The sequence below is a fragment of the Bubalus kerabau genome, chromosome 17 (genome assembly GCF_029407905.1).
Source record: "Bubalus kerabau isolate K-KA32 ecotype Philippines breed swamp buffalo chromosome 17, PCC_UOA_SB_1v2, whole genome shotgun sequence".
Classification (NCBI taxonomy): Eukaryota; Metazoa; Chordata; class Mammalia; order Artiodactyla; family Bovidae; genus Bubalus; species Bubalus kerabau.
The window spans coordinates 70,234,593-70,250,880 of record NC_073640.1 but is presented as its reverse complement, the minus strand read 5'-3'; the positions used below and the strand labels follow the sequence as shown (position 1 = coordinate 70,250,880).

The 16,288-nt window shown below is 48.0% G+C and overlaps 1 protein-coding gene across 1 annotated transcript in view; it reads left to right on the top strand.

Annotated features, from left to right (window-relative positions):
* The window catches only part of LOC129631549 (zinc finger protein 501-like), a 37,543-nt gene extending 26,074 nt beyond the window's left edge, over window positions 1-11,469 (top strand). The window contains exons 3-5 of the mRNA XM_055552635.1: window positions 1,677-2,004; window positions 7,979-8,105; window positions 8,584-11,469. Coding sequence (XP_055408610.1) covers window positions 1,972-2,004; window positions 7,979-8,105; window positions 8,584-9,884 — 1,461 coding nt within the window. The 5' untranslated portion in view covers window positions 1,677-1,971 and the 3' untranslated portion in view covers window positions 9,885-11,469. The remainder of the gene's footprint in view (window positions 1-1,676; window positions 2,005-7,978; window positions 8,106-8,583) is intronic.
* Window positions 11,470-16,288: the final 4,819 nt, after the last annotated feature.

Sequence of the window (16,288 nt, the reverse complement as noted above, 5' to 3'; positions counted from 1 at the left end):
GTTTTTCCTTGCATCCCTGGGATAAATCCCACTCAGTCAAGCTGTATGATCCTTTTAATGTGTTGTTGGGTTCTGTTTGCTCATATTTTGTTGAAGATTTTTGCATTTATGTTCAATGACATTGGTCTATAATTTTTTATATGTGGCATTCTTTTCTGGTTTTGGTATCAGAGTGATGACTTTCATAGGCCAAGTTTGGGCATATTCCCCTCTCTGCAGTTTTTGTTAAGAGTTTGATAGAATTTACCTGTGAAGCCACCCGATCCTGGACTTTGTTTGTTGGAAGATTTTTAATTTTACCTTATATTGAATTACATGTGGTTTGATCTGTTCATACTCTCTAATTCTTTCTGGTTCAATCTTGGAAAGTTATACCTTTCCAAGAATTCATCCATTTCTACATGCTGTCCATTTTATCCTCATAGAGTTGCTTGCAGTAGTTTTTATGATCCTTTGTATTCCTACAGTGTCAGTTTTAATTTCTCTTTTTTCATGTCAAATTTTATTGATTTGAGTCCGCTCCCCCCACCACCTCTTTTTTTTTTTTGGTAAATCTGGCTAAAGGTTTATCAATTTTGTTTATCTTCTCAGACAATCAACTTTTAGTTTTATTGATCTTTGCTGTTGTTTTCTTCGTTGCTATTTCACACATTTCTGCCTTGGTCTTTATGATTTCTTTTTTTAATTTTAAAAAATCTTTGGCTGTACTGGGTCTTTGTTGCTGCACGAACTTTTTCTATAGTTGTGGCAAGCAGGGGCTACTCTCTAGTTGCAGTGTGTGGGCTTCTCATTGCTGTGGTTTCTTCTGTTGTGCAGCGTGAGCTCTAGGCATGCAGGCTTCAGTAGTTGCAGCACGTGGGCTCAGTAGTTGTGGCTTGCAGGCTCCTGAGCATACAGGCTCAAGAGTTGTGGAACACAGGCTTTGTTGCTCTGTAGCATGTGGGGTCTTCCCGTGTCTTTTGAATTGGCAGGCAGATTCTTTACCACTGAGCCACCTGGGAAGCCCCTAAAATTTTTTTTTATACTAACTTGAGGGGGACTGTTCTTTCTCTAGTCACTTTAGGTGTAAGGTTTGGCAGTTTTGAGATATTTCTTCTTGTTTTTTGAAGCGAGGTTGAATCACTGAGACAGCATTACCACTTATTAAAAAGGCAGACAGAACTTCCCTGGTGGCACAGTGGGTAAGAATCCACCTGCCAGTGCATGGGATGTAAGTTCAGTCTCTGCTTCAGGAGGATCCCACACGCTGTTAGAGCCCTAAGCCCATGCACAGCAACACGAGAAGCCACTGCAATGAGAAACCCGTGCAGAGCAACTAGAGAGTAGTCCCCACTCTCTGCAACTAGGGAAAGCCCATACACAACAACAAAGACCTACACGAGCAAAACTAAAAAGTAATTAAAAAAATAAATTCAGTTAGTAGCTAAAATACTGTTGTTGTTTAGTCACTAAGTCATGTCTGACTCATTTGTGACCTCATGGACTGTAGCCCACCAAGCTTCTCTGTCTGTGGGATTTCCCAGGCAAGAAAGCCATTTCCTTCTCCAGGAGATCTTCCCAACCTAGGGATCGAGCTCACATCTTCTGTATCTCTTGCACTACGGGCAGAGTCTATACATGCAGGCAGAGGAGTTTTAATTCACTGCTTAAATCACTGTTTTATTTATTTAATTCAGTGTTTTATTCACTGCTGTGAGAACCACAGTGCCCAGAGGACCCCGAGCCAACAAAGGCACATCAGCGTGGAACCAATGAAGGTCCAGGAGAGGGGCATTTCTGTGTGTACCATCGTGTTGGGACAGGACTTCCAGCATCCTCCTAGTGGCGATCTGTTTCCTACTCAGTGGTTCCAGAGCACTGGGTCTGTTCCAAGGTGACCCAGACTGAGAAGGAGACGTGAGCAAGAAAAATCATTGCGCCTGCTTCACAGAGACAGATCTGAAGCACTAGGCTGCTCCACCTCGGAGTCCGATGGCGGCAGCGAAATTGAGGGACCCGCATCAGGTAACCCTCGTCCTCTGGGCCCTCACTCCAGCAGACACTAAAGCCCAGAGTGTGGGGCACCTGCTCACATACCTGCAGCCCTGGGATCCAGGATGTTGAGGTGGTCATAGGTCAGGCCCTGTGTCTGACAGACAGTGATGGCGTGTGGGAGAGGGTGCCGCAAGTATAGCGGCTTGGAGGTTGGACTGAGCTGGGAGCATTCAGGAAACCTGTTTCTTTAGGGAACAGTGAATTAAAATTAAATGGCACCTGGATTGGCAGGCTCAGGGGTTATTTCTTCATTCTGAAATCCCTGGGGACTATTGGAGAATTTCAACAATGGAGAAACATGAAGTTTCCCAGCAGGTTCTTTAGATGAAAAACAAGCTTAAGAGGGTTGATAACAGTGAAGTACAGGGAGACTGAGTCCTGTGGCTGAGGACTGAAACTCCCAGGGTTTAGGCAGCTGGAGGGCTCTCTGCTCCAGAGTGAGTAGAGCAGAGCCCATGAAGCTCCACCCTGTTGCCTGCCTCCACTTCGTCTACCTTGTTGTTCCCACAACAGCTGAAGCACTTTTGGAATCTTCACAGTAAGGGGAGGGTTCCCAGGGCTCACTGACTGCAGCCCTATCCATGTGGTGTCAGGGCCCTGGAGAAACATCAGGACAAGGCTGGAGGTTACTATATAGAAGTGTTCCTAATTCCAGAGATCAGTAAACTGAAGTGGTCACGGGCATACCTACCAGTATGTCCAAGATGCTTGAAGGTGAAGCCAGCCTGGCAGTATTCAGGGAAATGTCAGTCTTCTGATGAGAACAGAGCAGGGAGGTAGGACTCAGACCTGGAATATGGGTGTTGATTTTGGAGGTGGTAGGAATAAGGGGAGATTTTGACCATAAAATCTTTGGAGGTGACCTTTCCTTACCCTGCCCAGCATGTTCCATTTTAGGTGGGAGGGTGAGAGGAGGCTGCCACACTAGTTCAGGTGGGATGTGTGTAAGACACAATTGTGGAGGTGAAGTTGTTGGATCTTTCTTCACTTGCTGAATCATGTCTGACTCTTTGCAACCCCATGACTGCAGCACACAGTGTCTCCCTGTCCTTCACTGTCTCCTGGAGCTTGCTCAAACTCATGTCCATGGAGTCGGTGATGCTGTCCAACCATCTCTTCTCTGTCACCCTCTTCTGTTGCCTTTCCCAGCCTCGGGGTCTTTTCTAATGAGTTGACTCTTCACAGAAGAGGCCAAAGTGTTGGAGCTTCAGCTTCAGCATCAGTCCTTCCATTGAATATTCAGGGCTGATTTCCTGGTTTCTTCAAACCAGGGATGGACTGGTTTGATCTCCTTGCAGTCCAAGGGACTCTTGAGTCTTCTCCAACACCAAAGTTTGAAAGCATCAATTCTTTGGCACTCGGCCTTCTTTATGGTCCAATTCTCAAATGACTACTGGAAAAACCATAGCTTTAGCTCTGTCTGTTGGCAAACTGATGTCTCTCCTTTTACATATACTGCCTAGGTTTTTCATAGTTTTTCATAGCTCTTCTTCCAAGGAGGAAGCAAGCATCTTTTGATTTCATGCCTGCAGTCACTGTCCGCATTGATTTGAAGCCTAAGAAAACAAAATCTCTCTTTCCATTGTTTTCTGATCTATTTGCCATAAAGTGATGGGACCAGATGCTATGATCTTTGTTTCTTGAATGTTGAGTTTTAAGCCAGCTTTTTCACTCTCCTCTTTCACTTTCATCAAGAGGCTCTTCAGTTCCTCTTTGCTTTTTGCCATCAGGGTGGTATCATCTGCATATCTGAGGTTATTGATATTTCTCCTGGCAAGCTTGATTCCAGGTTGTGCTTCATCCAGCCCAGCACTTCACATGATGTATTCTGTATATAAGTTAAATAAGCAGGGTGACAATATACAGCCTTGACTCCTTCCCCAGTTTTGTTGTTGTTTTTTAATTACATTTGGCTGCATCTGGTCTTTGCTGTTGTAGTGAATCGGCTCAGGCTTAGTTACTCCAAGGCATGTCAGCATATGGGATCTTAGTTCCCTGACCAGGGGTCAAACCTGCATCCTTTGCATTGCAAGGCAGATTCTTAACCTCTGGACTACCAGGGAAGTCCCCCTTTCCCAGTTTTGAATCAGTCTGTTGTTCCATGTCTGGTTCAAGCTGTTGCTTCTTGACCTGAATACAGATTTCTCAGGAGGCAGGTAAGGTGGTCTGGTATTCCCATCTCTTGAAGAATTTTCCAGTTTGTTGTGATCCACACAAAGGCATTAGCATAGTCCATGAAGCAGAAGTAGATTTTTTTTTTTTTTAATTCCCTTGCTATTTTTATGATCCAACAGATGTTGGCAATTTGATCTCTGGTTCCCCTGCCTTTTCTAAATCCAACTTGTACATCTGGAAGCTCTCAGTTCACATACTGCAGTGAGTGCAAATTGTACAGTATTCAAATGTTCTTTGGCAGTACCTTTCTTTGGTATTGGAATGAAAACTGACCTTTTCCAGTCCTGTGGCCACTGCTGAGTTTTCCAAACAAATTTGCTGGGATATTGAGTGCAGCACTCTCACAGCATCATTTTTAGGATTTGAAACAGCCCAGCTGGAATGCCATCACCCCCACTAGCTTTGTTTGTAGTGATGCTTCTCTCAAAGGTCCACTTGACTTTGTATTCCAGGATGTCTGGTTCTAGGTGAATGATCACACCATCATGGTTATCTGGGTCATTAAGATCTTTCTTATATAGTTCTTCTGTGTATTCTTGCCATGTCTTAGTCTCTTCTGCTTCTGTTTGATCCATAGCGTTTTCTGTCCTTTATTGTGCCCATCTTTGCATGAATTGTTCCCTTGGTATACCTAATTTTGTTGAAGAGTTCTCTCTAGTCTTCCCCATTCTGTTGTTTTCCTCTGTTTCATTGAAGGTTTTCTTATCTCTCTTTGCTGTTTCTCTGGAGTTCTGCATTCAGTAGGGTAAATATTTCTTTTCTCCTTTGTCTTTTGCTTCTTTTCTCAGCTATTTATTTGTAAGGCCTCTTCACAGATGACTCCTAAGGTTTTTGTCTTTACGGCTGAACATGGGGGTCTCCATTCACAGGGCTGGAGCAGTCAGTGGAGGGAGAGGGAACAATTTCCAGCGAGGATAGTGGGAGTTTTGTTTGGGGCCGTGTTTAGGAGCCTGATGGTTTTCAGGAAATATAGAATGGCGGCATCCAGTGAGTTGGAGGCTCTAACATGTAGAAATCTGAGACAGTTCAGCATTAGAGCCACATAGGTGGTGACCACTGGGTGGAAGGAGCTCAGCGTCACATTTAGGAAAGCGAATTCTCATCCTTGGTAATGTTACTCTCAGGTCAGAAAGAACAGGTTGAGTGTTAATTCTGCATCTCTTTCTGGGGCACCTGGCTGGAGGAGATGGCATTTGTGGGAGGAAGGGGCAGTCTAACAAGTGGCCAAGACTCCCAAGAGAAGAGTGGACTGTGGTGAATGCAGAGGCCCAGGAATAATTGGGGCAAAGGGACCCTGAGACTGGAGCTGCTCTTGTTCAACATTTTCTTGACTCACAAGACCTTTGTGGTGACCTTTCACGGAGCCTGATGTATTTCACTCACACTGCTAGATGAGTTTAGAGGTGAATGGGAACATTTGTGTCCATGTAATGAGCAGAATTACATCCCCAGAAGTTTTTAAGTTGAAGTGTTAACCCCCAGGACCTCAGAATGGGACTGTATCTGGAGGTAGGATTTTTAAAGAGGTAATTAAGTTAAAGTGAGGTTATTTGTAATAAGAGGAAGTTAGGACTCCGGTATGGGAAGACTATGGGAACTCACATGGAAAGTACCAGTGAATTTTAATCCTTAATAAGCCAAAGATTGAGACTGCAAATGTTTCAATAATGGTAGTAGGAAAGAGAAGGGCTCTGATAGTAGGGTACATCAATGCATGCATGCTTGGTTGTGTCTGACTCATTGCAACCCCATCCACTGTAGACCACAAGGTTCCTTTATCCTTGGGATTTCCCAGGCAATATTTATAGTTGGTAGCCATTCCCTTCTCCAGGGGATCTTAACCAGACCAGGGATCAAACCCATGTCTCCTGCATTGGCAGGCAGGTTCTTTACCATTGAGCCACCAGGGAACCCCAAAGGGGCAAGTGCAAACAAATTGGGAAGAGGGCTATGGTATATTTTAAGATCCACACATGGTTCTGGGTGCCTGAGACTGAAGCACAGGTCAGAGGCAGACAAGGGGGGCCTGGATTTTAGGCTGCCTCAGATGGTTGGACTTCCCTGGCTCAGATGGTAAAAGCATCTGCCTACAATGAGGGAGACCTGGGTTCGATCCCTGAGTCGGGGAGATCCCCTGGAGAAGGAAATGGCAACCCACTCCAGTATTCTTGTCTGGAAAATCCCATGGACGGAGAAGCCTGGTAGGCTACAGTCTGTGGGGTCACAAAGAGTCAGACACGACTGAGTGACTTCACTTTGAGGTGGTTGGGTCTTGCACAGGGCTGTAGCAGTAGGGGGTTCTCTTTATCAGGGCCTCTTAAGCTGTGTGATGAGTCAGAGAGACAATTGGGACACCTGTGCCTGCAGATGAGCGATGTGCACGTGGAGAAGTAGTGGGAGCTGATGATTCCACATCCTCAGCACTGGACGGACGAGTACAGGTTGAGCCCATGTGATTGTACCTGGGAGGTACCCTCTGGTTCCCCAGGGATGGGGCCTGGCTGGCAGGGGTTAGGCACCCCCAGCGAGGCCTTGCACCTAGATGATATCTATTGGCCCACTTGCCTTTTACAGCTGAGGACTGGATACAGTGATTCATGGGACCTGAAGAGAGTGATATCAGTGGCACCAGGTCCTGGGCAAACATGGTCATTTGTAAGAGTCACAAGGCCTGGGGTGGTCCACTACATGGGGCTGAGCTTTGAGTGTGGCTTGGGTGAACAGAAGAAAGTTGTGATGGCTGAGAGTGCAGCCCAGAAGTGGAGAGGGCCACGTGTGTCTGAGAGCAGACATGTTCTGAATGCAGTGTCTGAGGCAAGGACCTGCCCTTAAGTAATGAGGTCTCCAGAGAAAGGTCTGGGGCTGCTGCAGCTCAGGAAGTCATGAGAAGTCCCTGGGAGTATTTGAATCCTGTTTGAATTGGCAAAGTATACTCTGGATGTTTTTTGCCAGGTTGTGGTGTAAGCCTAAAATTAAAGATTAAAGCCAGTGTTATTTAAGTGTTGTGTTGTGAAACCATGAGGACTTCAAATGGCCTGAGTGCTGGTTCTTCTCACTCTGCTCCTACACATAAGGTCTCCTAACCCAGCAGTCTTCTTTCTCACAGGGATTAAATGGACTTTCTGCTCATCCCTTCTCAGGTGGTTTCAGTTCCCTGCATGCCCCTGGAGGATCATTGTTCACTGTTTCCATTCATGTAGCTCCACTCTGGCTCTGTGAGTGTGTGGTTTCCTCATCTCCCAGACTGAGTAGATGATTAATAAATTGCTGTTGATCTTATCTGACCAACATTAGGTCTTCTGTGTTTGGTCATCTCTATAACCATAGGACATGATCCCATCCTCCCCCCTGGGGTAAAGTAGGAGATGATTGAACTACCATAATTTATAGGGACGCCAAAGAGGCACTTAAGCTGTGGGGTGGTCAGATGGTGGCCTGGGACATGTGGCTGTGGTGTCTAGAGATGTGAGGGATGTACCATATTAAGAAGGATGTACATTTGCAGAAGGAGTAAGTCTCAGGGCCCCAGTGTGAGACATACGTGATTTGTCCACAAGTTAGGGACATTGCCTGACAGCTGTACCGTGTCTTTTTCTCTGTGTGCCTCCTCTTGATGACTTCTGGCCCCAGTGATCAGTGGGGCCATTTGCAGACAGTGGTCTGGTTTCATCTCCTGAGTTGGAGAGAGGGTGGGCATGGGTAGATGTGTCAGTGATGGGTTGTGGTCTTTGGGAGAGTTTGTGATTTCATCTTTCCCCCATCATGGCAGGAAAGTGTGACCTTTGAAGATGTGGTTGTGTACTTCTCCTGGGAGGAGTGGGGTCTCCTGGATGAGAATCAGAGATGCCTGTACCACGATGTGATGCTGGAGAACTTTGCGCTTGTGACCTCACTGGGTAAGACCCTCACACCTATCCCAGTACCTTGTACTCAACTCTGCTCACTTCAGACACAGGTTCTGCCTCCTTTCCCCAATTGCCTGGCTAGTAGGCATTAGGGTCAACAGGGCTGGGCTAAGCTACCTCTTCATGAGCCTGCCACCTCTAATTGTGCTGCTAAAAAATCCAACCACTGCCCAGGCCACTGTTCATAAAACTCACATAGCACTGAAATGCCACTCAGCCAAGGCTCCCATGAACGGTGTTGGCAGAGAACTTGAACTGGATGTTTCTTTCTTTTCTGCACCTCTCCCCTTTACATTCTTTATCTTATGAGGCCTTTCCAATTCTTAAGACTTTCAGAGCCTCAATACTGTACATCAACCTCATATTGAGAACAATCCAATGGGCTGTGCTGAGTCTCACACAGAATTGTGCAGAGGCTGCCGCCTCCACCACAGATGACAGGCTCTCACCCGCACATCTGTGCTTTCAGGTTGTTGGTATGGAATGGAGGAGGCAGTGGCATTTTCTGTGGAGAGTGTTCCTGTAGAACAAACATCACAGGGCAAGACTGTAGTTCCATACCCATCCATTGAGAAGACTCAGCCCTGTGAGGGGTGTGTCAGGGCCAGGAGAGACGGTCTCCAGCTGCCTGAGCACCAAGGCCTGCATCCTGAGCAAAACTCACAGCCCGGTGAGGAGTGTGAGAAGCAACCAAGGTTCAGCCCTGGCCTCCACCCAGAGCCCAGCAATGAGAAGCCATCCAGAAGGGACACAGACAAGGCATGCGTGAGAAGTTACAGATTTCACATATCAGCAAAGCCCGTCACCTGTGAGGACGCGGGCAGGGATTTCCTGGCTATGCTGAACCTCCTGCAGCATCAGGCCACACTCAAAGGGACAAAGCCACAGAGCAGCTTTCAGTGCGCAGAGCCCGTTCCCGGGGGAGAAGGCCAGTACAGGTGCAGGGAGTATGAGAAGCTGTTTAGCTGTGAATACACGCTTTTCCAGAATCAGCAGATTCTCACTAGAAAAAACTACCAGGACTGTGATGACTGTGAGAAACCTTTTAACCAAAGTTCCCTCCTTATCAATTGCCAGAGACCTGATAACACAGGAGCAAGGCCTTACGAGTGCAGCGAATGTGGGAAGTCCTTTAGCCAAAGCTACAGACTCATTCAACACCACAGAAGTCACACTGCAGCACGGCCTTATAAGTGCAATGAATGTGGGAAAGCCTTTAGCTACAAATTAAGACTTGTGCAGCACCTCCAGATTCACAGTAAAGTGAGGCCTTACGAGTGTGGTGAGTGTGGGAAATCCTTCAGCTACAGCTCTACTCTCATTAAACACCAGAGAGTTCACACTGGAGCCAGGCCTTATAAGTGTGGTGAGTGCGGGAATTCCTTTAGCCAAAGCTCCAATCTCATTCAACACCAGAAGATCCACAGTGGGGCAAGGCCTTATAAATGCACTGAATGTGGAAAATCTTTCAGTTACAAATGCAAACTTGTGCAGCACCTGCGCATTCACACTGGAGAGAGGCCTTATGAGTGTGGGGAATGTGGGAAATCCTTTAGCCACAGCTCCACCCTCAATCAACACCAGAGAATTCACACTGGAGCCAGACCGTACAAGTGTGATGAATGTGAGAAATCCTTCAGCCAAAAGTCCAATCTCATTCAGCACCGGAGAGTTCACACAGGAGAAAAGCCTTATGAATGTGGGGAATGTGGGAAATCTTTTAGTCAAAGCTCCCACATCATTCAACACAGAAAACTGCACACCAGATAACCTCACGAATGCAATGATTGTGAGAACACCAGTCACAGCCAGTGTTTATATTCAACTAGAAAATTATGCAGCAGATTTGGGGAAACCATCTTAAAGGTCTAAGCCCAACAGGGAACATGGGTTTCTTTGTGAAGGGGCCATCTCCTAGAAGTTGAGCATTATACAGCTGAACATACATAGCAGCAACATTGCCTTTGAGTTTGTAGGTTGGTGGGAAGCTTTAGGAGCCTTTCTGCGTATTTCACTGCTGGCTCTGTTTCCTCAGTTACATCCCTTTTGGTTTCTATAGCAGAAGTCTCACCCCTACCAGCCAGTAGTTTCCAGGTTCCAACACTTTGTATCAGTCCTGGCAGTTTGATCAGGGAAGGGAGACGTCTCATCTCTGTCCCATTCTCTACAGAACAGTATGAATAACTTTCAGGGGTACTTCATATTTCTTCCCCTCTGACAAATTAGGGCTTAATCCAGTTTTAGCAACGTGTGGGTAACACACAGCAGTAGGCTTGCCATCTCCCCAGAGGCCCAGCTTGCGTAGCTGCCAAACGTCTCCTGGGAAAGACAGAAGGCTTTTAGTAAAGGGCCCTAATTTATGGCTTGGATCCAAGGAATTTGGTGGACCCAGCGGTCACCTATAAGAAGCACCTCTGGTGCTTCTGTGAGAAGCATAGAAATCAGTTCCCTTTTCCCCAGTATTACACATCATGCTGAGCACTGTTGTGAAGAAGCTCCAGGTACTGCAAAAATCATGTGCCTTCAGGTCTCGCGTTGGGTTTTCTGGTGTTACTGAACGATTTCAAGGGTGAAGCCAGAAACTTCACAGGAATGCTGGGTGTGGTTGTATGCCCTGGAGGGGCTGTGGCAGTGGAGGGTGTGCCTGTTGTGAAGGCACCTCCACACACGTCCCAGCAACCGGCGCTGGAGGGTGTGCACGCTCCCGTCACGCACGCTTCCTCTAGTTGAGGTCATTGTCAGAGCGAGTCAAGCTTTGCTTATTCTCATAACCTCTGGACGTTTCACCCTAAGCATCACGCTGCACAGACCATGACAGACGGGGATGAAGCTGGAGCCCAGGGATATAGCTTTTGTGACCAGTTTCCTGCTGACTCAAAAACAGTCTTTACCAGTATATTTTTTTCCCTGATGGAGGGCCTGCCAGGGAAAGGCAGGTTTCTAAAGCTCTGGTTATGGAGGAAAAAAAAAACTAGGAAAATTTCTACATAAAACAAATTTCTACAAAGTTTTATTGAAATATAATTGATTAAAATTGTACAATATGATACTGTTTACTTGTATACCCATAAAACTATTAAAAAACATATCTATAGTTTACTCGTTCCCTTTCATTTTTTTTTTAGCCACACTGCATAGCTTCTGGGATATCTCAACTCAGCCAGAGGCTGATCTGGGGCCGTGGCAGTGAAGCCCAGGCTTCTAGCCTCTAGGCTACCAGGAAACTCACTTGTACCCTTTTAAAAACTCTCCCTTCTGTCCTTTATAGTCGCTGTTGATTTTACCCTTTCACAGTAAATTAGCTTGTTTTATAAAATTTTCTATGGTTGGAATCATTAAACTGTTTACTTTTTAATTGGTATTGTGCTTTCTTCCCTGTGCAGTTCACAGTGTTGCTTATGTAAGTCACTTCATTTCACAGCTGAGTATTCCTCTATAGATGTACCCCAGTTTGTTTACCCACCTATTTGCACATTGGCTTGTTCCCAGTTTTGGCTGTTACAAATAAAGCCTTATGTTACAACCGCTGGAAAGGAATGGGTGACGGGAGCTTCAGCTTTCTGAAGCTTTCACTCTGCCTTCATCTAGCTCCACTAGGCCCACTATAATAGTGGATTGTAACACCTAACATTTCAGGACCACTCTAAGATAAAGAATCTTCATTGCTCCAAGTAACTTATACACAAAATACAGTACTGAGGTATCCCAAGCTCCTTGCAAAATACATCTTTAAAAGCTTCTGTGTTTCATAAGTTTCATCCCTCATTCCAGTAGAATTGACCACATTCTAGATGTGGTTCATTTGGTCTCTCTGAAGCTGTTTAAACATACCGACTGCACCCAGGCCCCATGCTTGTAAGCTAGGTGTTTTGGAAGTTGCTGATGATTTATCTGTTTTACTATCCCCCACTCAGCATAGCCTGGAAAACATTCAAGTACTTGTATGTGCCCCAGTGTAAGAAACCCTTCCTTCCTTCCTTCCTCCTGCACCCTAATACACCCTTGAGCTCTGTAAACCTACTCAGGACAAGTGAAAACCATGAAACGCTAGAGACCACCACTCTTGGAAACTAATAAAGGCAGAGCTTCGAGTCTGTGTTCCCTTCCTTTCCCTTCACCACCTCACTGTGGCATGCCCCCAGGACACCCTCCACAGTCTCAGTGATGTCTTGTTCCTCAAGTTTCTGATCAGATTTTGTTGAAGTTCTTCCTACGGTTATAGTAAGAACCACAAGTACTGCGGTGCAGGGGGAATGGCAGTAGGACTCAGTGAAGTTACAGGGTCTTTCAGTGAGTGCCCGGGGCATCCCAGCTGAGAGCATCCATCACTGCTACCCGTGGCCGGGACCTACAGCACATAGTGAGTTGGCCAAAGAGTTAGTCAGTTTTCTGCATAACATCTTCATAGCAAAACCTAAACAAATTTTTGTGCCAATTCAATATTACTAGCTCTTTAAAGGAGTAGGCAGAGAAAAAACCTGGTATCATTTTTGTGTGGTATTAAAAAGTACCTACAAGTTACTTTGCTATAAATAATCACTGTAATTACAATGTGAATTAAGACTTGGATGATGTCCCTGCACATTAGCACAGTAAAAAGTCAAAACTTGTAAATTTTTGCCAGACATACTAAGTGAAACACCAAGGGAAAGAGAGTTGAGTGCTGATTTTGGCAAGGCTTTTAAGGTCACCGTAGTAATAAGGTGGACTTCTTTATAATGAGAATCCCACCTAAGAATGAAACTGCTTATGGACTCTATTGAAGTAAGTCACTTGTTTGGGAAAGTTGGAATTTTGACAACGAAATTAAGAAATAATCCCTTGTACATCACAACAATTTGGGAAGGATACAGAAATAAGACAGAGCTTAACTCCAGCAAAGTACTTAAATGGGGAGGAAGAGGATTCGGGAAGAAAACACTTATGCTTTTAAGTGGCCTGGGGACTTAACTTTCTTGAGCTGCACCAGGTGTCAATTGCAGCACAGGGGGAATCTTCGATCTTCGCTGTGGCATGCAGGATCTTTAGTTGCAGTATATGGGATCTCAGTTCCCTGACCAGGTATCAAACGCTGACCCTCTGCATTGGGAGCATGAAGTCTTAGCCAATGGACGACCGGGAAGTCCCCCCTTAAAACTTACTAACTTCCACAACAGGAAAAAAAAAAAAAAGCCAACTTAAAACCAGCCAAAATGGCAGTTTGAACATTAGAGAATGCATTTGTTGCATTTGAACACATCTATTAGAATCACCTGGCTTCCCAGGTGGCACTAGAGGTAAAGCACCCACCTGACAACAAAGGAGACGTAAGAGACATAGGTTCGATCCCTGGGTCATGTCATGAAGATCCCCTGTAGGAGGGCAGGGCAACCCACTGCAGTATTCTTGTCTGGAGAATCCCATGGACAGAGGATACTGGTGTGCTACACAATCCATGAACTTGCAAAGAATCAGACACGACTGAAGTGACTTAGCACACACGCATACTACGGTCACCACTGTGTGCCACACATTAGTCCAAGCGTGTGGTGCACAGGAGACAAAAAAACAAGGAGGCCTTTCTGGTTAATAGGTGAGGGGGGATTCTGACCTCACAACCTTGGGCTCCAGCTGCCTGCATCCTGCAGTCCCCTCCGTGCGCCTGTGTCCCTGCTGCTGCTGAGAGGCTTGGGAGGCCAGGCCGGCAGCTCCCAGCGCCATGTGCCCAGGTCCACGCCACGCTTCCAGGGAGCAGCTCCAGCCCATGGGGTATCCTCACTGGGCTCACTTGGCTTCCTGTGCCTCCTCCTCCCACGAGGCTGGGCCCCTGCACACCTGGAGAGCTACAAGAAGCAGGAGGGATGGGCACTGGCCTCTCTCGCCCTATGACCTGGCCACTGTGTGCCCTGGCCACCTTGGCCTTTGCTCACCGTGCCTGCTGTGTTCCTGGCTGGCTGGCCTCCCCTGGATTGTGTCCTTCAGTGACCTCTTCTGCCATCATGATCTTGGTTTTTCTCCACAGTGACATCTTTAGATCACAGGCATCGGCCCTGCTCTGTAGGGCGTCCTTTGTGACAATAAAGTGTGCAAACCCTGAGGTCGCGGGGTGGGGGTGGGGGCGGTGCGGGGAGTCAGGAAGACAGAATGAAGAAAAGAAATTACTAGGATGAAAATTTCCAAGGAGAAAGGGTAGCTTAGTGTAATAAATAGTGCAGGGGGTTGGGTTATAAGTTACATAAACTAAAAACGGGTAAGAGCATACTCCAGTGTAGATGTGATGAAAGGGCAGGCATGAGATTTAGGGGATGAAAGGAGAGGAAACACCACTGTAACATGTCTGAGGCCAGAGTACACTTTCGATACTTGGGGGGAAAGTCTCAGGGCAGTGCAGAGGTGTCCAGGCCACAGATAAGACTCGGCCCCTTCAAGGACTCAGGCAGGTGGGACACGCCGCCAGGGGAGGGGGGCACGCCCTAGTGCCCACGCAGTGGGTTGCGTTCCTCATCAATGCACCAGCAGTCCCCTCACCAAATATCAAGACAAATTTTGTGGGCGGAGGACCCCCTCACCGGCACATCCCCAGTCGATGCCAAAACAGATGCAAAGAGGCCCAGCTCTGAGCGCTCACAGGGTTTGAAACCCGCGTACGCAGCACCGTCTCAGGAGCGAACCAAACAGCCCACTGGGCTCCAGGGTGGGGGGTTGGGGGTCACTGCCTCCCCGGAGACACGGGGCCCAGGAGGCCCAGCGCCCGGAGTCGTGGCTGCGGGGGACGGAGTCCACAGGCGGGGACCAGGTGCATCTGCAGCCCGGCTCCCCCCTGGCCTCCCAGCCAGGCCTGGCCTGATTCCCACTTCTCTTCCCGGGAGACCCGCTCCCGCTCCCCGCGCCGGCCGGAGGGGCTCCGGTGGAGGCTGGTCGATCGGCCGGGCAGCCCCACACCCAGGCCTGGACTGAGGGGCCAGTCTCGGCCTCCGCCCCGAGAACCTGCCGGCACAGCCTCCGGACAGAGGAGGAGGCCCACCGCCCAGCAGCAACCAGCCAATTCCGCCTGCCCCGACGGCCTCCCAGGCTTCGGTTCCGAGACACGGCGGCCGCCACGGTGAAAGCACCAGATACTACCTAGACCAGCGGTCGGTGACAAGTGTCCCAACCCTTCCGCGTGGATAAACACTCCAGCCGACTGAGGGAAAGGGAGTCACTGAGTCGAAGCCTCCTGGCAGTTTGACTTACTAAGTTGGGGCATTTCTTCCGGGTTTCCTTCGGCGGGTCATTTTGATTTGCCTGGTTCACAGGCCGTATTTGGTGCATCTCAGGATTCTCCTGGATGTGCGCACTCGTCTTAGCCGAGATGAGTTCCAGCGAAGAGGCCCGTGGGTGGCCTGGCATTAGTTATCATCACTCCCCTTTGACCTCCGAGGAGACTTTCTGTGCACATGTGGCCAAACAGGTCTCCTGAAAAATGTGTGGTCTGGGCAGGGCCCAGCCTCCTCCCTAAATTGTCCTGCTATTCTCAACTTGGAGTTTCAGCCCACAGGGAGTGAATCTCCAATGCTTACCTGGGACCCACCTACCTCCTGCCTCATTACCGCCTGAACCACCCCCATCCCCACCTTGTCCATGGGAAAATTCTCTTCCACAGAACCAGTCCCTGGTGCCACGAAGGTTGGGGACCGCGGCTGTAGAGGGAAAGGACGATATAAAAGAGGCTGTCAGGTGGCGCCCGACAACCGCCAGGAACGTCAATGGGACAGACCCAGATCCCGGGGCAGCGGGGGCGCACCGTGGGCAACAGGGATCCCTGGCCTCCTCCAGGCCCACCTCTGAGCCCTGGACCCTCAGGCGGGCTGCCCAGAGTGGGACCAGAGAGTTCCCAGGCTCCCCGAAGGGCTTAAACAAACTCTGCAGCAGGCAATGTACAGCTAAAAGCTTCCCAGGGGGCTTCCCTGGTGGTCTAGTGGTAGAGTCTGCCTGCCAATGCAGAGGACACGGCTTGGACTCCTGGTCCAGGAAGATTCCACAGGACAACTAAGCACACTCCAGTGGTAGAGTCTGCCTGCCAGGGCAGAGGACACGTTGGACTCCTGGTCCAGGAAGACACCACAGGGCAACTAAGCACAATGAGGCATCAACTACTGACCAGATGTGCTGCAGCTACTGAAGCCCCCTTGGCTGGAGCTCATGCTCTACAACAA